The 23,408-nt window shown below is 36.1% G+C and overlaps 1 protein-coding gene across 2 annotated transcripts; it reads right to left on the reverse strand.

The window, feature by feature from the left end:
• Positions 1-15: 15 nt before the first annotated feature.
• aga (aspartylglucosaminidase) lies at positions 16-23,408 on the reverse strand. Of its 2 annotated transcripts, XM_043256443.1 has the most exons (11): positions 23,333-23,408; positions 13,283-13,315; positions 4,909-4,941; positions 3,709-3,862; positions 2,772-2,884; positions 2,128-2,240; positions 1,289-1,403; positions 947-1,022; positions 645-752; positions 362-495; positions 16-257 (listed from the first exon to the last, which is right to left on the reverse strand). In XM_043256443.1, the coding sequence occupies exons 1-11, from the start codon at positions 23,391-23,393 to the stop codon at positions 157-159; spliced, it is 1,041 nt and encodes a 346-aa protein (XP_043112378.1). In that variant the 5' UTR covers positions 23,394-23,408; the 3' UTR covers positions 16-156. The 2 variants fall into 2 exon arrangements, with proteins under 2 accessions (XP_043112378.1, XP_043112379.1); XM_043256444.1 differs by lacking the exons at positions 4,909-4,941; positions 13,283-13,315; positions 23,333-23,408 and adding an exon at positions 3,942-4,126.

The following is a 23,408-nucleotide window of genomic DNA, read 5'->3' on the forward strand; positions in this document are numbered from 1 at the left end:
ATCTTCTCCTTTGGTTTCAGCGGGAAAACATATGTTATAAACAACTCAGAGTTCAATGTCTTTCAAAACTCCTACAACAGATTTTTTTTAAAAAGTTTATTTTTAAAAAGTAGTGCAAAGTGAACATTGATCATAAGGCGTAGACCAATCAATTATTCAAAAGCAGTCCACATTCTGCAACTGAGATCGGTTTGTCTGTGGGTTAACCACCGTGAAGGGGAACTGGCTAAACCCAGGACGCTTGTTACAAGCAGCACCTTTGGACAAAAGATTTTTGACGATAAATTCCATTATCATTCATATTCAGAATTAGTACATAAAATGTTTTAAGAAACAAACATTGATATAAGCCTTTTCTCACCGTATCCACCAGTAGTATTGGCACAAATAATTGCTCCGAAGAAATCAGGGTAGTACTTCTTGATTCTGGAAATGGCTGTCCTACAGGCAACGGTGGGTTGGGCTCCATTTCTCATTAAATCAACGGCTAGAAAACTTTCAAAAAAAAAAGTATGCATGTATAATAAATAAAAAAATGTATATAAATAATCAATAAAAGCCTTCAATTAGAAAGCTCGGCAGAATCACGCATTTAATTTATCAAGGCAGCTTGTATAAAGCAATCTCTCAAAACTGGTGATTACCTAGGAAGGAATCGCATCATGACGTCTCCATCCCCTGTGGCGGCGGCTCCCCCCGCTGTGCTGTCGGCATAAGCCCCTGCTCCAGCCACTGGTGAATCGCCTACACGGCTACAGATCGGCATGCATATACTTCACTAAAGCTTTATTGACAGGGGACTGGAAACCCATTTCTGTCAGTAAAGCTAAATCTCAGTGAACGAGGTTCTTGAGGTTCTGTTTTTCTTTTCAGTTTTAAACACTCATGCATTCTGGCTTCAACAGGACAGCCGAGACATACTATACTGACAGGCTGTCATACTCACCCTGGTATCTTATGCGTTGCTCCATTGGTGGACGTTGCAGCAGCCACCTGTCCTTTCATACCAATCGCAATCATTCCTGGTGGGAATTTATGGGAAGAATGTAATGCTAAGATCATATGCATCAATGAACTGAATCGAGCAACGGTTTTCAAATTTGTCCTCAAGGCATTATCTTGCTTCATTTTTGTGATGCAAATTAAATCTAATGAGTTTGGTACTCTGTGGACAAGTCCATGTCTGGATTCAGAAAATGCGTTTTCACTTACAGAGTAAAGGCCGATCGTTTTATCTGGCCAGAGTGTTATTTTTTTTAAAAGATAATTCATAAGAATCAACAGTTACCAATTGTGTCATGAGAACTGGGGTCAAAATTTCCTTTTTTTAAATTCTTTGGCTTCCACAGCTTAGCTTTGGGCTTGTACGGCCCACATGATTTGGAAGGGTCTGGAAAAACATTCTGTAAAATAAAAATACAAAATAAACACATTATAATAACTTATTATGCTTTAATTTACACTTCGATCTGGGACACAGAACAAAGTTGTTTTTTTATGACTTTAAAGATTTAAAATGAGAATTACATCGCAAGGCTTTGTATTTTTTTATGTTGCTCTCTGATTTCTTAAAGTTTTCTGGGGAAGGAGTCTGATTTTCAAAGTTTTGATTAACTTGGCCAACAATGCTTACAGTTTAATCTAAGTATGGGGACAAAGAAAAAAAAAATGAAGTAATGTATTCAGAGCATTGTTTCGGATATTTCCATAGGGCTTTGATTGTGCCAATAGCAGAATGCTGGTATGAACCACTGTATTCTTCATAAATCTCACTATGCATTATTCATTGTGTTTCACGGTGCATATTTTCTTGTCAGTGATTACACTGATATCCTTCCAAAACTTCTCAGCAAAGTCTGCACGAATTGAGGTAAACATGACTCTCTGCTTCTCTATGTACACATAAAGATTCGTAATACACAAAAAATTGTGATTCTAACCCTAACACTGACTGAAACCGTATTCATCTTTCAATGGTGTTTGGTACATTTGAAGTATACTGACACTGTTATCTACCACAGATCCTCTTCTAAACCCATGTTTGAAGTTGCCAAAGGTGCTTAAGAACTTTAAAGGTAAACCCTGGAGTGATGATTACACCGAAGTTCGCGGTTTTTGGGGACTCACCTTTCTATAGTTGGGTTGGCAATCCTGTTGCAACCACTGGGAGAAAATAGCTATTGATTTGTTAGTTGACAAGTCCTCAGACACGAAGCCCATGTTTTCAGCGAAGATCGTGGCTGTATAAAGACAGATGGGTTTTTTTCAGTTCTACTAAATTTTATATAGCAAAGGAGATTTGAAAAAACGGAATCACATAGTAGAGCTGATTTGAAATAAACATTACATACAGGAAAGAGCAAAAAAAATGGAGCAGAAGGAGGCTGACTCAGCCTTTTTTTTTTTATTGTAATGTGGATGTCGAACAGTCACACGCACAGAATGAAAGCTGTTTTAGTACTCTATAATTCCTTTTAATTTGGAGAGCAGATGGAATAAATAGAGCAGCACAACATTATAAATAGAATTACAAAATGTGAAGTGCTGTACGCTTCAAGGGGGACATAAAGTCTGTCCAGGCCTTCAGTGTCTGCACATAATTCTGAGAAATAAATAGTTGAAGAGGCCTTTTAGCACTCCTATCGCTCCATCTGTGATCACATTTCTTCCCCTATCTGATGTACTGTAAACAACAACTCAACCTCTTCACCACTGCAGCCACGTGATTGGTTGCTTGGATATGAAGTGGATATGAAGTGTACGGTTCCTACCGGATTCACCCACTATAAAGGTGTGCTCTGTGCGTTCCATCACTGCTCGGGCAACACCCACAGCATTTTTGACCCTGCGGAGGTCTGCCACTGCCCCTACTTCCATCGTGTCACTAAACACAGGACAGACAGCAAACAAAACACAGCTGAGATTTGTGACCCTGGATCACAAAACCGGCCTTAAAGAAACAGTTCACCCAAAAATTCTGTCATCATTTATTCAGTTCCAAACCTGTATGAATTAGTTTGTTCCGTCGTACAAAAAAAGAAGATATTTTGAAGAGGGTTTGTAACCAGGCTGTTTTGGGTCTCCATTTAACTTCCATGGTATTTTATTTCTTATGGAACTCAACGGTGACCAAAACTTTTTCTAAATATTGGGTTTGGTAGAACACAAAAAATTCAAAAAGGTTTGGAACTACTTGAGCGTGAGTAAATGATGACAGCAATAACCAACAATACACTGTATGTGTCAAAATCATACATTTGAGTTTATTGCCAAAAATCATTAGGATATAAAGTAAAGATCACGTTTCATTATGATATTTTGTAAATTTCCTCCTAAACATATCAAAATCTAATTTTTGATTAGTAATGTGCATTGCTAAGTTTTTGGTCCAAGGTCATATTAAGCATATTAAAGGGAAGAACATTTCATAATATAATATAAAATAATGCAAGGATGTATAAGAAAAATTACTCAAATCTATTGATAAAAAGCCCTACATTACAACTTTCTAGGACGCTTTTATGGTACCTTCATTACTTATTTTTTTGCAACCAAATAACTTTAATGAATAGTCTTAATCAACTGTTAGTTGCAGATTTTAGCACGATATTTTCAGTAACATAGGTTCAAGTGTCATTTTAGTTTACGTCTAATTAACATTACAGGGTGAATGTCTGGTTAAGTGTACTGATGTCCATGCATACATACCCATTCATGATCATCGCGTCCAGGGTGGTCTCCCCGCGCTCGTCTGGGCTCCCACCGAAGCCCACGCTTCCATCGCACTGCTCGAGCTCACACCGCGCGCAGCCCCGCTCCACCGCATCCAGAACCGAGCCGCCCTCTTCCAGCGTGCGCCAGGCTGCACAGAGAAAACACGCGTTTAAAGTCTAGACGTTCCTCAGATCTCATACCCGGTAAAGCTATGGTTAGCCTGTCACCTGCGTTAGCTGCATTTTTAAAGTTCCAAGTGTTAATTACCAAGGGCAGCGTAGCTTGATTTAGAGGAAGCAAACAAACGACGACCAATACTCTTTGAATCATGTTATAATACTCAATGTACGTATCCTACATTTCTTTCACAGTATAGGAACATCCTGGTCACGTGATGAGTCACAGTTTTTTCACGTGACGGCGTTATGTTAATGAATATTTAAAGGGACCGCGTAGTCTGAAATAATTCAGCAAATAACATTTTTAATGTCTTGAGAAAACAATCGGGCTTGAATTCGGTTTGAGATTCATTTTGATATTCTAGAGGTTGAAACTAAAACAATTTAAACAACAGTGCCAAGTTCTTTCCGCTAAATAACAATTCTGTCAAATTAAACCCAATTATAATAAACTGTTTGTATTTAGGACATAATGCTAACCATGAAGTTAGCCAATAGCATTCAATAAGATATAACATGAAAAACTAATTACATAAATCTCCTGAGATGCGTGTATTGAAAATAAACAAATGTGTGAATAGCGTTTTAAATGATTGGTTACTAAAAACATCCCTTTTTACATTTTTTTTTATTTTACAGAGCTTTGTTACTTTCAGTACTGTTTAGTAGATTTGAGGATGTACAGTCTATTGACACTGTACGTCTTCATTTTTATCTATTTGTTTATTTTAATGAGAAATCCTACCCCCTAGTACAGTTCAATAGACAGGTTTGAGAAGTAAAATTACATACATTTTCTCCATAGGGGATTGATTTATTCATTGGGAAAAAATATGATGTTGCGTATGCTTCTACAAAGGAATCAAAACAGCAAATCATTGCAAAAGGATACTGTAAATTACATTATAGAGTCAAAAAAAGTGGCTATTTAAACGCCGTTATTATATTGTGAGTCCCACATTATTCATCACATGGGATTTAGTCAGCTGGTTAAATAAAGCGTAGTATATCTTACCGTGAATCCTGTAGGAACCCCAGCACAGAAACTCTGAACCAAAAATAGGAAGAAAAAGGGGAACAATTACGTGGCCTGCCCTCTTATGCTAAACATGACAGCAATAGTACATACAGTACAGGTTTTGACAAAGCGTTGCTCTAACCAGCGAAAGAATGCAAAGATATTGAATTTGCTGTTACATTATTCATTGAAGGAGTATACAGTTTTATAGCATATTTTATTCATGGATTTGCCCTCATACAATAATGTCTTATAAAAGAGTCTGTATGCAACAGAGGGCTGTGCCGGAGCTTAGACGAGGACAGCTCTGAAAGGCCGATAGAAATAGTTATTCAGTACACAGAGAGTAGGGCCAGATCTAACACTACTCATTTAAGTGACATAAGCAGAGCGTGATACAGCAATTTCTTTATGGTAAGCAGACTCAATCAAAAGAAAATTTATGTTCGCAATAGAAATGTCCCTGGGATGCACTTCTGAAAGGACTTAGTGACATACAGAAAGCAATTTTAGAATGCATTCAGAAACACGCTTATTGGACCACTTTGTCATGAAGAATGACTCAGCCTTTGATTTGTACAATACCTCCTGTTTGAACGCGAAGAATAAAGTTACACTATTATGATATACTTTTGAATAGTTTTTGTTTTCAGTTTTAATTCTTTTACTCATTTATTGTTTGCTTTAATTTGCTTTAATTCATTTTAATTTCGCTTTAAAAGCTTTTCAGTTTTTCCCCTAATACTTGCATTTTATTTAATCTCCAATTTTTTTTTTTAGCTTTAGTTAACAACAATGTTGTTCTTTTTGGTCTTAAAGGGTGAAATTATTCAGATTTCCTCTTAGGGATCAATTAAATTCTGTTTTTCTTATCTTATGGCCTAATGAGAGGTATTTTGGGTAAAAACCAAAAATATTACAAATGTATTTACTAATGAAGGCAAAGATAGCTCTGAAATCTTACCAAAATGCACTAAGATTGCAAGTGCGCTGGAAAACGTGTGTTGGATTCAGGCTGTTATGTACAAGTCGCTACAAAGACGTGCTTCCGTATGTCTTTAAACAAAAAGTCAAACAGATGGCCTAATGTGTTTGCTAACGTGCCAGACTTTGAAAATAAATTTGAATTTCATGAAGTTCTTTTTAAAGTGATTTAAAAGATTGGAGTCGGTCAAATCTCACACTGAGTAAAACTCCAGGTGAGGTGGCATTAACTAACACAGCAGTAACCTGATGAATGGGGAAAATTGCAATCAAATTTCAATATTTGGCATACAAATAAACGTTTAACAATGACAGATCTGTCATCAAAGGATCTCGAATGTTGATGAACAAAGGTTTGGGAACTGTACTGCCCTCACAAAAAAATGTGTTTATATAAGGGACTTTTAAAATTATGCCAATCATATGCTAATAACAATGTTAATTATACAAATGTTTTAGGTAGCTTGTGGCATGTATTTTTAGGCCAGATAGCAATTAAATATATGGGATTTTGAAGGCTAAGGTCACCCAAAATGTCGCTTAATAGCAAAAAATCTCACTGACCATCCGTTCAAAAAATATTTAACAGATTGTGACCTACTTTTATAAAGATTTATCATTTCTTTTTAAATTATGATTGTTTTTGTGTCGTTAGTCTTGCACAAAAACAAAGACACAGTAGTAGATAATCATAAAAATAAGCTAGAAGTTATTAAAAATTACATACAAATCGCTCTGAGGAAAATACACTGTATCCGTGCCATTCCGAATATTTTGTTGCACTTAAATAGTCAGACCTATTTTCAAGCCAGAAACATTCAAAGCACTGCTTTAAACAGGAAATTACAAAATCGGTGTCAACATGACAAATTTTAGGATGTTTAACAACAAATATGTAGCATAATGTGAGATTAAATATGATTTACGGGTAAAAATCAGGCATTTAAAGCCGTTTTGACACCAATATATACAGTGTCTCAGTGTCTTTATGCAACATTTACCATGGCTGTCAGCACTAAATTAAGCAAATCCTGTACATTTCAAAGGAGACTCTACAGTACAGTTGAAATTAGATTATGTTACTTGGATATTACATGGAGATCACATTAAAAGTGTTTGGTCTGAAATGTAGTATTTACTTCCAAGTATTCCTGAAAGAAATAGAATATTAGTTTAGATACAGTATATCTATGTATCCCTTCAAACTATGTATATAAAGTGAGATATAACATTTTTATTCATTCTTATTCAGATAATGCCATGATTTTAAACCGGTTTTCACCACTGGGATATGCCGATAACATTAGAAATAAAATATAAAATGCGGTGTGAGAAGGAAAGGATAAAAAGAAAAACAGACAAAAATAATAGTTAAAGCACACTATTATTTATTTAGTTATAAGAAAAGCTGCCCTTGTGTTTTCCCACAGGTGTCCAGTATGAGTTGCATTCCGCCTGAAGCAGCTTTATATTCGTCCAGTGAAGAGCGTCTAAGCTTCTGAGGCAGTTCAAATCTCTTCTAGGACCTAAAGGTCAGTCATTGAAGCTATTGCACCAGTGATGGCACATATATAGCCACCCTGTCTTGTCCGTGTCAGCTGTCCAGTCAGGGACTGTGATTTCTGTTTTAAACAGGAAGCCAACCCCGGAGCAGCTTCATTTTTCAGCTGTATATCTATGTTCATTCCCGCCCAGCTCCCAGCAACTACCATTAATGTGGAATGAATGCCTTCCGGCAAAACTTGAGCTCCCAGAATTATGGGTCTGAGTTTACCAGCATGTATCCATCTTTGCTGCATAAGCAAGAAAAAAGAGAAGACTTCCACGTTCCTAACACAGAGGCTGAAGATGGGTTGATTGAATTTGAGCATCCGTACAAAATACGCTGTCTTCTCTGAGAAAATAAATCTCACACTGGATAAACATCTCAGGATAAACATAATTTTCTTTTCTATTTTTTTTTTTCTTTTTTTTCCCAATAGATCTTTCTCTGTGTGAAAACAACAATTGAATCATATTCCTAAATTGTTCAAAATGTTAAAACATTTTTACTTCAAACCATAGTTTCTAGCCAAAATGTTAGCCCTTAATGCATAAATACGCTTCCTCCAGAGGAGAAGTCCAAACATCCACTTACATATTTGTTTCACATTAGTTGAGCTGCTTTGGACAGTTTTCACTTGGTTCTTGATCTTTGCATAGATGGCTTTCCACCGGAGAAAACAATATTAAAGACAAAGGACTCAAATTTAACTGGAAGCAATGGTTTTGTTTCTTGTAAATATAGTTTTTCTGAAGTGCAACTGAGTCGTGTGGATTATTGTGATGTATATATCAGTTGTTTGGACTCTCATTCTGACGGCACCCATTCACTGCAGAGGTTCTGTTGGTGAGCAAATGATGTAATGCTAAATTTCCCCAAATCTGGTTGATGAAGAAACCCACTCTTCTACATCCTGGTTGGGCTGGAGTGGGCACATTTTAACTTTTGAGAGAACCGTTTCTTTAAAGTAATTTTACATGGTGTATTTATTTAGTTCTGTTGTCTTATTCGTAGCTCTTCAATCAAAATCCAAAAAAAAAAAATCTTCCTTAACATTTTTTAAAATATCGCAGTCCCAGAGTGTAAAGAAAGACTGACATTTTTTCCCTCATTATTGTCTCCGTCTTTCCAGCTCAGAATGTTGTGAACGTCAGCAGAACAGCTGCTTTAAACTTTTCCCTAAAGCGTGTTTCTGATAGACACTTATTTTCAGGTAGAGAAGAAAATAATTTTTGATGTCCTTATTCAATTTAATAGCCTAAGGAGAGAGAGCCCTAATAATGCCTGTTCATGAAGAAGATCATTTAAGGCAACAGATTACTTCATTTTTTGGTAAATTCCATATTAACGTTGATTCAACATGCTGTAAACTGAACTGAAAACACTTATTCTAACCTAGACAGTAAAAAATCCACAGTATAAGTTTCAATATCCTGTCATTTTCAGTACTTTATTGCGATTTTTAATACATTGAAGATCTGGACTTGCATTTAACCATTTTCACTTTTTTTTTTTTTTTTTTTTTTTCAAAATCTGCAGATGTTCATATGTTGCTAAACTGATATTATCTAGCTGGTTGACATGGATGAGGTTTTTTCAAAATTGCAAGAGGTATTAAAGATTAAATCAGTGATCTGAAATACTGCTATACTATATATATACATACACACACACACACACACATATTATTATTATTATTATTGTTATAGCCTGCTTTTTTATGACCGGACTATTTTACTCGGGATCTAATATGAGCTGAATAAGACAAGAACCTTTCTTTGACCAGTTGATGGGGCTGTAGAGTCACAGTGGAACATGCAATAAATATAATTGGTCTAATCAGTGCTTCAGGATTGCATTAGGATTACATTACTTTGGCAGGGAGTTAAAAATGAAATAATGCTGTAAATAATAGAGTGGGGTCCAGGACTGTTCGTTCATTGCTTCCTTTGAACTATATATTGCTGGCAAACAGGATAATTTGTATTTGTAAGTAATCTGCTGCAGTGGTGTTTGTATATTTTAAGGTGTAATCTATCTCAAACAGAAGAAAACACAAGGGCCTGCGGTGTTTGTGATCGTACTTGAATGGTTGACTTATTCCCCGCTGCTACACTCTCTTCCACCTTCTGTCTGCTCAGTGCAGATAAGGCTGGTGTTGTAAGGGCTGTAATATGTTGTATCTGAGGTTAAGGTTAGATATCGCGCAAATAATCCTCCAGGGGCTTTAAAAAGCTGTGTTACTCTTGTCATTCTCTTGTTGTCTTACTTCTAGGGGCTACTTGCTATTTAAAATGAGTAACGAGTAGCATTACAATGCCAAATTTAATCAAAGATGTGTTTTTCATGGTTTATTTGCGATTTATTGTGATATTTGTCTTTTAGACTGCAGCTGCCCTCGAAAATAAAGGGGTGGGGGAATTCATTTAATTCTAAAATAGGCCTAATTAAAAATTAAAATGATAAAAAAGGAACACCGTTTTTGTAATATCTCGATCATACAGATTTAAGATGTTTTAGTTTATTTCTTCATCAGAACTGATTTGGAGGAATTTAGCATTAAATCTTTTCCTCATCAGTAGATCCTCTGCAGTGAATGGGTGCCGTTATTATGGACAGAGGACTAGTGTTTTAGCCAGAAGCATGCGTTTGAAGCTTAAAACACCTAAATTATAAATGTATGTATTATAAACATATGTCACACTGGACCACAAATCCAGTCATAAGCAGCGTATTTGTAGCAATAGCCAGTAATTGTATACATTGTATGGGTCAAAATGTATGTAAAAAACGTGCTACTTTAAATACATTAAGCAAAATTATAACCGCAACACTTTGTTTTGGCCCCCAGCTGAACTCAAAGGTCCGAAAACCAGGCAGTATCTGTTGTGACCGCCATTTGCCTCACGCAGTGCAGCATGTCTTCATCTTTTACATCTTTACAGCCGATCAGGTTATTGATTGTTGGTCCACTCCCCTTCAGTGACGGTGCGAAGTTGCTGTGCGAAGACTGTTTAATTTTTGGGAGACCAGGACTGCCTTTTAGAAGTTATAACATATCCCAATTGGAAAATCAAACGCAAACCATTACTTCAAGGATTAATCTATATATTATTCTTTGTATTTTACTTTCCTTCACCTTCTTCTTTCTTTCTTTTTTCCTCAGCCAAACCGATTAGTCTAAATGAAGCTCTGTTGTCACCTTACAAAGCCTTATCATCATGACTCGTTCTCGGGGCTGCATATCACATTAGCATGTAGTGAGTGAGGTGCTGCCTAGAAATCAACAGGATTATATGCATCTGTGGCTCACTGGCCGCATCCTCTCGGTCCTCTTGTGAATTTTGCCAAGCTGGCATCTCTTGTGCAGTGTAATTTAATGCTTCTCCATCTCTAAGAACAAGCCTCCCTTACTCAACCAAAATAGCAGTGTTTTTCTGCACCCCACTGTGATATGAACACTGTTCAGATCGTTATAGCTCAGAGGCAGAAATAAATGGCAAAATCCCATGCGATGACGGTGTTGCGTGCTGCATGGGATGGTCAAAAGCCATCTGTGAGAATTGTGCTTCTGGTGGGTGTTAATTTCCTCATGAAAAGCTCGTCCTCGTATCTTTAATTAGTTAAAGAAGATTTAGTTAATAATAGTTGACGGTGAAACCCCTAGGGTGTCTGATATTAAAATGGCTCTCCTCAGTGAGGTATTCATTTTTCGTCCATTCAGTATTTCCCCTTTGGGCTTATAGTCCAATATCACATTTTACAGTGAACCTTTCAAGCTGTGGGGAGGGTGGTGAAGACGGTCTTGGCGTGTCTGACGAGAATTTCAATAACACAACAGCTGATACTTGCTGCATATTGCTGCATTGATCAATGATGTGTTTTAGAGAGAAATCGTTGAAGAAGCTTTTTACAATCGCGTCAGTGTTTTTTTTTTCTTTCGTTTTTTACGATCCTGAAGGCCTTAACGCTTCGCTGATTGATTACATGTCTGCAACTGTTCGGGTTCTGTTCCTTTAATTGGTTTCGTTTATTTGTAGCATTATTATCGCTTGCTTTAAATGTAAAACATCACATTTTGCATCGCTGCTCCAAAAATTGCTTTAGTAAAAAAAAAAATAAAGCTGACACTAACATTTTCGAACAGTATTTTAAATGTACTTTTGAATGGCTTTTTAATGAATATATTACGTTGTAACGGTAAAATCTTGACCTTCTGAGCTTGGTCTCTAACAAACAGCGAATTGTTTTGAGAGCACCAGTATTTTATTTAGGAGACCAGCCTACAAATGGCTTGCTCACTGTTGTCTTTGAATCGCTGAGATAGGACAAGTATTATAACATCAAACAAATTACACACACCATCTTTAGTATTTGAAATGGGTGACACACGTGCACACACACACACACACACACGAGCGAAAGGTCATAAACAACTTTCATCTCGCCTCATCCCCTTCTCCTTCCTCTCCCTCGCTCTTTTAATATTTGCAGCACGTTCATCAAGAGTGAACAACAGAACGAGTTTACATGACGGACAGCTTTTGTCTTTGATATGGTGCAGATTGTCTCTGGATAAGGTTTCCGTCGTTGGAAGATAGCGATTAGACTTGTAGTATGAGCGCAGGTGAAATTTTCTCATTTGTGTGTGAGCAGCGGGGGGCCTGTGAGAATCACGCTTTCTGTGAGCTCCTCTGACTTTGAACGTTCCTCATCTAAAGCTACAATGTAAATCAAACTGTAACCTCAGCAAGGTGAACTCTGAAACAAAAAAGCCCTTTGCTGTTATAGTAGCCAATCATAGTCAGAACACGTAGCTCATACGTGAATGGATAAAGATAAAATTCAGTTCTAAAATGAGATGTATTCATACTGGATTTATATTATATTATATTATATTATATTGTTGAAAGGCATTTCTTATGCTTACAAATACTGCCTTGTTTGATTACAAACAGCATTTTCTATTTTAATATATATTTATAATATAATTTATTCTTGTGATGGCAAAGCTGAATTTGTAGCAGCAAATGTCTAGTCTTCTCCAGAAATAATTTCCTGATTTTATGCTCAAGAAGCATTATCAATGATGAAAACGACACATGCTGCTTAATATTTATTTCAGGATTATTTAGAGTTATTTGAACATTCATTTATTTATTTTACATAAAAAGTCTGTAACATAATAAGTGTCTTTGTCACCTATGAGCAATACAATGGATACCGACTTCAAAAAAATTGACCTCAAGCTTTTGAACAGTAGTACTGAATATAAATATATTTGTAAGTGTTGTGAAATCAACCTGAAAATATATAACAGGAAAACTGTGTGTGGGTAACTCATTCGGTGTTGTCTATTAACAGCTCAAATGCTGCCATTAGACTTGTGAAGACAATCATGCACCCTGGAAAAAAATGTTTCCTGCTGTGCAACAAATATGTTCCCTCTTCCAGTCATATTCTCAAGGTGATTAATTAGCATTAAGCTGATGCATGCAAAATTTATGATGGACACGCTTAAATAGGGTAAAACAACTGTGCAGACAGTTAGATAAGGGACAGTTTTGTCCATCAAAGAGGATTTGCTGTGTTAAGATATCAACATGTTATTTTGTGATCAAAGTCTTCAAATAAATACTGCCAAAGGTGTAATTTTCAGAACGATGTGAATGCATATGTGATGACAGCATATTTTTCACACCACTGGGTATGAGGTAGCCTATATCTGTACAAAGAAAATGTGTTGCACGGCCTTTGTGCTTCTATTGAAATCTACCAATTTTACTTTCTTTTCCGATTCCCTAAAACCATCTGTCACGTCAATCTGTTTAGACTTCCACAAACCTTTGCAGAAAACTTCAGTCGCCGTGGGGGAACCTGTTTGTGACAAAAAAAAAAAATCTTTGTGACTATAGTTGCAAAACATTTCAAATGGCCATATGCACTGGCTTTATACCTCTGTAACTAGTAGCCTTATGGTTTAGTAAATAGATTGGCTTATGTTTCATTGGTTCGTAAAAAGCACTTGGTGTTTGATTCAGCATGCTGTTCGTTTGTTCAAAGTAGCTGACATCTGTTCCATACTTTAGTAATGCCTCTAGGATGCTTTGTGGTCTTCTCTGTCTAATTCTGGAAGCCAGTCCTAAATTGTTCAGAGACTGGGGCTGCAGATGCTCCAGCTAGTTTTTGAAGTGATTTAGGAACACCTCGTACGATGCAACATACTGTATGTCATTGTAACACAAGTCAGCATTGTCTTGTGTGGCTTATTTGACTCTTACAGTATGTTTGGATAGTATAAGAAGCTGACAAAAAAATTATGCTATGTTCAAGCATTTTCTTTTTCTGTTTAGGATGTATTTGTTATGGGAAACCGTCATTTTCTATAGGTAAAATTTCAAACATTCATCTGTCCATCTATTTATTATCTATTACTGCATAAATCCATCTGCCCATCCATCTGTCTGTCCGTTTACCAATCCATCAATTCTTCCATCCATCCATATATATACATCTGCTTGTCCATTTATCAATCCAACAATCTGTCCCTCCATCCAACAATCCATCAATCCATCTGTCTCTCCATCCAGCCATACAGCTGTGCGTCCGTCCATCCATCCATCCATCCATCCATCCATCCATCCATCCATCCATCCATCCATCCATCCATCCATCCATCCATCCATCCATCCATCAATAAATCAATCCATCAATCCTTCAGTCCGTCAGTCCATCCATCTATCCGTCCTTTATAAATCCATGAATCCATCCTTCCATCCTTTATCAGTCTATCATCCATTATCTGTCCATCCATCCTTTGTCCATCTATCCATTCATCTGTCATCAGTCCATCTGTTTATCTGTTCACCCATCCTTCCATCTTTCTATCCATCCATCCATCCATCAGTCCATCCTTTATCCATCCATCCATCCATCCATCCATCCGTCTATCAGTCCATCTCACCATCCATCTGTTCATCCATCCATCCATTTTTTTTTAAAACAAACTTCTTGAAAATATTATAGACATGAATTCTCTCAATTTAAGTGTATCTTATATAATACGTAAAAATATTAGACGTATTAAACGTATTAGAACAAATTTCCGTAGGTGACATTTCAAAACTTCATCCATTAGATTTAGCCGTGTGATTTATGAAGCACACAAAGAGATACATGCAAATACAGACCCACAAGTAGAAAACTCCCTTTAAGCCAAGTTCACTCAGCGGGTCGTCTTGTTAACGCCTCCAGGCAGCTAGTAAACTGTCTACTTGAATGGAAAACTGTTTGTTAAGATTATGTTTCATGTGCCATATCAGAAGCAAAATCTGAAAACATAGTATGCTACATTTTGCTTCTTCAGCACAAATAATGCTAAAACAACATTTTTAAGGTGAGCTTCCAGCTAATCTACATACACATTCAAATGTAGGCAACTGTGAACAAGCTGCATGGGACTGCATATTTCTACAGCACTGCATTGAGCGTTTTGATTTCTCCCATTTATTTTTCTTTGAGTGGCTTTAAACTGTCTGAGCTAGCAGTGGCTATGAAACAAAGCATAAAACACAAAAGGAAGTTTTCTGTTCTCCAACTTTCCAATTGTTTTGTACATTCGTTCGTGAGGAACAATGAATATTTTGCACGGCTTTTGATCTGCGGTGTCTTCGCAGCCTGAGGTTAGACATGAGATTTTTATCCGGTGTGCTAAAAGCTAACGGCTACTGAATACCGGCCCATCGTCATGCCCTTGTCACTGCATTTGTTAATAAGCCACAGGACTATTAGTTTTACCTGAGTCAGGTAATCATTACTAAACCAATTTAATTTCCGTGCTGGGGAAATTATTGGCAAGGAGAGAACGGGGCAGGGAAAGATGAATCTGAATTCCACTTATGTAATGAAATGTGTGTGGAGTATTGATCCCTAAGGTTGTTTTCCAGGTGCCTTGCACTAGTGACTGCTCTGCATTAAAGTAATGGCTTTATAATTTGGCATTTGTCTCCCTCCTCTTTCCCTAGATGGATGCATTGTCAAATCATATAATATAATACACATGCAAATGCACATTCCCTTTACGTTTGGGAGGTGTCTATAATTCTATATAGGCAAAATGAAACTCATTCGTAATTGGTTAAAGCAGTGGTTCTCAACCTTTTAACTCGATGGTTAACACAATATACAACACGATATTCAAAGGCGCCTTCCATCCATCCCTTTTTAAAAGCTGTAATTATTGTAATACTGGTTGTTTTCAAACCCTTTTTCAAACAGACACTGTGAATATTATTATATTGAAAATAATGAACAATTATTCATTTTCTGATTTCAGAAGTTTCAAGAACTGCTTAAAAAACGCTATTCAGGGGGAAATATATATTTTTCGGTTTTTACTTTAATTAAAGACTGGTATAATTAATTAAAGTGGTACTGGTATAATCAAATTAATTTGTTTTATGATATCAGAATTTTCAAGAACTACTTAAAAGAAATTATTCAGGCAGAAAATAAAATCTACATTTTATTTTTTTCAATTATAAAATACTGTATATAATATTTTATAGGAATTAAGTTTACATCTTGATTTAGTTGTAGTCCTTTTAGTTCTAATTGAGTGTTTATTATTATTTTAATATATATGTCAATACTTTTTATTCGCCTTGAAGGGATAGTTCAAACAAGAATGAAATAATTTACTCACACCTTGATGTCGTTGCAAACCTATATGATTTTCTGTCTCCTGCAGGCTTGAGAGAAGATAGTATTTTAAAGAAAGTCCAAACAGACTTTCACGGAAACATTTTTAAAATGGACTTATTTTGTTTTCTGCAGATGAAAGTAAATCATACAGGTTTGAAATGAGATGAATAAAGCGAGGGTGAATAAAGTGGTGACTTTATCTGTGAATAATGAATTCAAGTTTTTGGGTGAACTAGCCCTTTAGGCAAAAAAGACAGAGATGGAGAGGATTCTCTGAGAATGAATTTTGTGAACGCTGTGCTCATAGAGTTTATTTGCAATTTGCACATACTGTTTGTGTTGATTAAGTGTGTGTATCACTAAAGGAATTCAATGCAAATCAGCAAAAATGCCCTCAAAATCTCAGTTGAACACAATTTTTTAAATCCAATATTGCAAGCAGTCATCCGTGCAATATTACTTGATTCTGAACTGTAATAGTCAGTTATGCTGATTCTTGTTTTCTGGATTCTAAATAAAAATACACTACTTTTTTTTTTTTTTTTTACCAGCCAGTTCAGTTGTAGCCCAAGCAATTTCAATAATTGACTAGGCTTAAAGAAACAGGAATAAAAGAAGGCAGAAGACATTCTTTTTTTTGATGTTGCCTTGCTCAAAGAAAGAGCAGAATCTTGACGATGCATCCATGTGAGATGAAAGCCTAATTATTCACAAAAGGAGGAGGAAAAGAACGAGTTTAATTGGGCTGAGAATGAATCTATGCAGGGAGAATGCAAGTATTGTGATAGATGGCGTGTGTATCTCCTTAGACACTGCAGAGGGAATTATAATGTTGGGGGTGTGGATGGTGGGTGCCAACTACCGTGACTCACAGTTGCTTGGTCAGAAAAAAAGAGAAAATGACAGAGGGAGAAACCAAAAGAGAGAGAGACACAATCAGCCAGTTAATCATTAAGGTTGCGCCCAGCAGGAAGTCTTAACTGAACCACACTTAAATCTTCCTCACCGTTCACTACACTATAGACAGCTACATAATTATTGAGTCCACACTGAAGCCATTAGCTATGTTACTGTCCAAGCTTTGAATTTAACTTATGCAAAAGATAATGATACTACAAAAACTATTTGAGAACAAAACGGCTTTTTCAACCCGTGTTTTGGAATAAAATGAAAAGATGGAAATGGAAGCCACTGTGGCTCTTTTATTAAATATATTTAGGTTATTTGTGGCCTGCAGTGTAGCTATAAGCTTCTATTGACTGACTTGATGTTTGCTAGAGATTAGCGTAGATGTAATAGTACCAGACTGTTCTGATGACAGCCTCTGACTCGTCTCATTTCAGAATGACCGCTATCAAAAGTTTTTATAATGTGCACGTATCTTCTTATTTATGTGTGTTGTGTGTATGCATTCAAAATAAAACAAAAATAGTGATAATGTAAAATGTCATTGCAATTTATATTATGTTATATAAAATTGCAGTTGATAGTGATTTCGTCACAAATGTAAATTTTTTAAAAAAGTTTATGAAACAAGTATCTAGATGCTAACCAAGGGTTCATTTATTTGATTAAATCACAGTAAAACAGTGATATAGTGAGATATTTATTATACTTTAAAATAACTGTTTTTTATTTTCTTCTATTAAAATATACAGTAAAATATCATGTATTCCTGAAAGCTGAATTTCCGACAGCCATTATTCCAGTCGCATGATACTTCAGCTCTCATTCTGATTTTGGGCTCAGGAAACATGTATTACCATCGGTGTTAATAAAAAAAGTTGTGTTGATTAATAGCTTGTGGAAACTGTCATTTTGTATTTATTGATTCATTTATTTGTATTTGATGAACAGAAACAATCCAAAGAACAGCATTTGTTTGAATGATAAATGCTTTTATAATGTTACGAAATGTTCAGGTCATTGTTGAACGATCCCAAATGTTTGAACAGTAAATTATATATCTAGTAGATTATATACTGTTATATTAGCACATTAATATGATTTTTTTCATGTAATTTTCCAATATTTGCATAAAAATGCTTGCTGTACTCGAATACCAACAGTTTACTCATGCGTCAGCTTTTGGTCTGTAATAACCGCCTATACGAGAATGTGTCAGCCTGTGTGAAAAAGTGATTTAGAAATGCTATTCTGATGAAAGAATGAATTGAACTAATAGCAAGACTCCAAAACCATCACCATCAGTTTACAGCGGGTAATAAAAAATTCAAAGAGGGTTTAATGCTACAGCACCAAACTAATACAAATCAAAATGGTTCTTACATTATTTAGAAGGAAGAGATCTACTCTACCTTAAGTCTACAGATATTACCTCCAGCCTTTAAAAGCTAAAACGTAGCGTGCAGCCCTGACAACCGCACAGTGAGCCATTACAGCTCAGAGGAAAGTGCCACTGCCATGAGAGTGTAATTTGGACTCAATTAAATCAACTCCCTGCTGTTAAGGTCCTCAGTATCGCTCTATCACAGGACTCCAGAAGGCCCCTGTCCTCACATCTCAAAGCAGATATGGACATAATTATTTCCTTAATTGCAAACTTCACTTTTGCCTCAGACTGAACGGCCATCTTGAGAATTTTTAAGCGACAGGGTTGTTAGTTTTCCACCGCTGGAGGATGATGGGGGATAATGGATTGTATGGAAGTGGAAGAGAAAGCCTTCCCTCAGACTGACACATATAAGTCCGCACACGCACACGCACACGCACACGAGGCATCAGACAGCCACAGGTAGCTCTTGTATTGGCAGCTTGTCTTGTATTTTCAAGATGAGAATCTATATCGCACGTGTCCCGCTGTCACAGGATGTGAGAGGCACATCTGGAGCTCTATGTGTGCACATTTCAGACGAGGGGAATTCGATACTGCATTGTTATAATTCCCCACTCAATTAAATGAAAGTGCCTGTGGAATCCTCATATGTACACTTCATTTAGCAAAATAACACAGAAATGGAGCAGAAGTGTGATATGTGTATTTATACAGTCGGAAAACAAATACCCAGGTTATGCTAGCTCTCTCTCTGCTTTGTTTCCCTAGTCTGCAGTGCTATCGCAAGCCTTTATTAAGTATTGATCAAGCTCTGTTTAAAGAAGGATTACATGATCAGAGAGACAGCAGTGGAATGAGCTTGACTTGTTCTTTAATTAAACATATCAGGAGTAATTGAATGACACACTGTAGATGGGTCATTCTGTCACTATTTTGCCGTTGATGGTTATGTGTCTCATTGAACTGAACAGTTCTGTTGCTTCATTGAACGTGTAAGGACTGCTGTATCAGCATGGATTCGCTTAATTCGCTAGTAGTTTGTTGTTATGTTTTCTTTGATTTTACAGACCAAAGGCAGGGGTTTACCGTGCGTTTTATTTTTCTTACACTCCCCTCTGACCTTTACAATTGTCGCTTGTCAGATTACATAGTGTCAGCCTGGTAAGATTTTGAGTTAAAGCCGAGGTATGACAGTATGACATCGACTGTCATTTCCCCTAATGTTTATGATATTTATAAAGACCCCTCCCCCCTTTATTTGAATAAATGAATATAAAAAATAATAATTTTAACATTCTGTCGATCAAAGAATCTTTAAATGTACCATTGCTTCCACAAAAATAATAAGCAGGACAACTCTTTTCAACGCTAACCAAAATAAAAGTCTTTGTTTACATAATTTATTAGTGTATACTGGTTATATTTATTATGCATGTCTATTTGTATTTGTATTTGAGCTATAGTAAGTCAGTGGTGACCCAAAACAGCCTGGTTACAAACTTTTTTGTATTTGGAGCTACTTGAGGGTGAGTAAATGATGGCAGAATTTTCATTTTTGGTTGAACTATTGCTTTAAGGGAACAAATAATGAGATATTCTATATAGCTGAGCTTTTTCATCTCTCTCGCTCTTTCTCTACATACAGATGAACATATATTATCAATCGCTGTGCTGCTCTTGGCTCTCCATTAGTCAGTCACTGAGTATCCACACCGCAAGACTGCAAACAAAAAAAAAATCCTGAAATGAATCTCTGATGGCCAAAAAACCTTTGCAAAATTGCACAGCGTACAGCCAGCATATGCGAGGTGCACGTGTGTGAAAATATAATTTCCCCTTAGTGTTTTAGGCAAAGAGATAGATTATTCACTCATACTTACTCTCGAAATCTTTCCTGTCTGGTTTGCGTCTCGGTTTCTCTTGCTCTTTCACACACTTGATCTCTTATTCATTCACTCACTCACTCACTTACCCGCTCATTCGTTCAGTTAGTCATCTAAGCACACATACACACACTGGGCAAAAGAGGCTGGATATAATCAATCATTTTGGAGAAAATCACAGCACGCAATCTCCTCTGCTCAAACCTGCATAAATGTGGTATTAGGGACACGAGTGTCATTGGCTTGATGAATCACCAGAGGACTAACGATTATGGAGATCACTATTGACTGGTCATTCATCTCCATGGCTTTCAGATTCATGCCTGGAGATGGTGGTATGGACACAAGCATTCTCTGCTTTTATTCCTGCAAGCTATTCTTACGAGTGTCCTGGTTGAATGATGAACATTAAGATGTTTTGACATAGGTGACATTTCTCTACACTGTAATTGATTTCAGCAGTCTGTAGGTTTGGGGATAATTCTTTGAAGTTTAATAGACTCGCAGCTTCATTTAATTAGAATATACAGTTTCACAGCGAACAGAATAAGCCTCAACAGTAAGTAGCTCATCATTGGCCAAGTTTTTGGAAACACTGTCACCTCAGATGAAGCAATTCCTCTTGTTAACCACACTATATTTGGAAGGTTACTCTGTGCCATGGTGAGTGTTTGGAAGTCATCTAGAGACATCAGACTTAATTAGGAAACTGATTCTGTAAAATGACACTTCAAGGTCACTGTAAAGTGCATCATTTTTTTCAAACATGTAAACTGTTCAGTGATGTGCCACTGTATATGACTGTGTCGCCATTCAAATTGTTTTTTTCTATTTTTCTGATCTTTAAATAGCCCACCATTCTGCTTATCAAACAACAGCTTTTGTCTCACTTTTTATGGTTGTGAAGTGAATGTTCAAATGCTATCAAAGGTAGTGACAAAACTGTTACTGTTTGATATATATAAAAAAATACAAATAAAGCTATAGTAACAAACAAGTGTATAAAACGTTATTCCCATCAATCCATGCATTCACCAAACTGCTTGTTGGGATCAGTGAAATGTGTTTTTTTAAAAGAAATTAATGCTTTTATTCTGCAAAGACACATTGAATTGATCAAAAGTGCCCAGGTGAAAAAGAAAATGCTGCGCTATTTTGAGACACCGTGAATATGAACTAAAATGTGCTTTTAAGATACAATCTGTGTTAATAAAATAAAATAAAATAGTTACAACGAAGTATGAACAGTGAAAGATGTGTCATACACGTCATAACCAAATCATTTATTATTATCATTATATACAAAGATAGTATTAAAAGCTCATTTTAGTTCAGATTTATGGTATCTCAAAATAGCACAGTTGAGTACACTTGGATGTTTTTAAGAAAGAAGTACTATACTTTCTGCATATTCAGTGCAAAATTATTGCGTGAAAAAAGAGCATTTTAAGTACATTGTGAAAGTTCTTTTAAACTTTACATTTATAAAGTAACTTGGAAAAAAATTATAATTAATAATTAAACATTAACATTAATAATACAAAAAAATCTTTCTTAAGCACCAAAGCAGAATATTAAAATGATTTCTGAGTAATCATTTGACACTTATATAGTAGCCTAATCGCTGCCAAAAAAAAAATGCCATCACAGGAATATATTACATTTTAAAATCTATCAAACATATTTTTACACTGCAAAGATATTTTACAATATGACTATTTTTATTTATATATTTTGTATTTTTTTAATTTCATTTATTTATTTTACTGTAGGATTAAATAAATAGGGTTTTGGTGAGTATGGAAGTGAGTATAAAACATTTTTTTTATAAATCATCAAAGAAAAAAACAAACAACAAAAAAAACATAACTGCAGATGTTAAATTTAGATCTGGTCTAATGTGATCTGATTAAGCTTGAAATACAACCATAGTGACAGCGAATATAAAAGCATAAAATCTGCTCTTCTCTTTAAGCAGTTAAATTTGGTATATTCCTCCTCTGAGAGTAACTCAAACAAGAGTGCAGCTTCTCATTTTCCCTCATGGCCCCTAACTCTTTACCCTTACAATCGCTTTGCTATTTACCGCCTCAGATACTGTTGTACATTGAAATGGAAGGTGGCATACATAGTAAGAATTATTGTCAACTTCAGTTAAGTTGACTGGTGGCCATTCATCCGCATGGATCCTGGCAAGATGTTGATAACGCTACTATTCAGAGCCGAATGTGATGACACACATATTTTGATTGAATGCTTATAAAGGTGGACAATTTTGGTATTCGAATCAGTGAATAGTCATTCAGTAAACTTCATCCCACCACCTTTGTTGCGGCAGAAAAAGAGAGATTATTACGTACATCCTCACCGATTTTCAATTCGTATTAGAAGCCCACAAGCATCTAACATTTTTCTCAGCTATATCAAAAACACCTGCTGTGTGTCTAGAGGACAACCCTTTTATTGCGATCAATGGAAATTGCTTTTTGCTTGAATACTGTATGTGCATGTGCCACCCTCAAATTCCATGTCCAAATCGTTTGTTTTCAAACAGACAGATGTGCCCTCATCTAATATGAAAAATTACACTGTTACTCATCCCCACTAGAGGGTACAAATGAGTCCAGCAGTGGTAAAGTGATGGATTAGCTGGAAAAAGAGACATTTAGTACTGTCCCAGAAATTGTGTTTCGAGGATTTGGGTATTCAGAGCAACGTTTGCAGAAGGTCTGCAGAAGAATCAGAGTTTGATGGGAGCAACCACTGTTTACAGTGCTTGTTATAAAGTTTAACATGAAAAGCTGTAGGTTGGACATCTGAATTGGTGACAAATATGTTGCTGTGACATGTTTACAGCAAATTTTAAGAATTCAAATTTCCGTCAAGGGAATATTAGTATATTGTTTTATATGGTGCCCATTGCAATCACATGAAATATCCTTGAGTATGCAATTGTAATAACATATTTGAGCAAAAACGTTTCATTGACATGGTGAAGAATGACATACTTACATAATGAGTTTAAACCGACAAATTTTGGACCAGCCCGACTCCTCCGCAGATAGAAGCGCATCACTTTTCTGTTGTT

This window comes from Puntigrus tetrazona, chromosome 14 (genome assembly GCF_018831695.1).
Source record: "Puntigrus tetrazona isolate hp1 chromosome 14, ASM1883169v1, whole genome shotgun sequence".
Taxonomy (NCBI): Eukaryota; Metazoa; Chordata; class Actinopteri; order Cypriniformes; family Cyprinidae; genus Puntigrus; species Puntigrus tetrazona.

Bases quoted from the DNA above. Each gene is read 5' to 3' on its own strand.
- aga (XM_043256443.1), bottom strand. From the start codon at position 23,393: ATGCGCTTCTATCTGCGGAGGAGTCGGGCTGGTCCAAAATTTGTCGGT. The intron at 2,241-2,771 runs GTAGGAACCGTA...GTCTTTATACAG, and splicing joins CTTTATAGTGGGTGAATCCG to CCACGATCTTCGCTGAAAAC. The intron at 496-644 runs GTAATCACCAGT...TTTTTTTGAAAG, and splicing joins ATGATGCGATTCCTTCCTAG to TTTTCTAGCCGTTGATTTAA.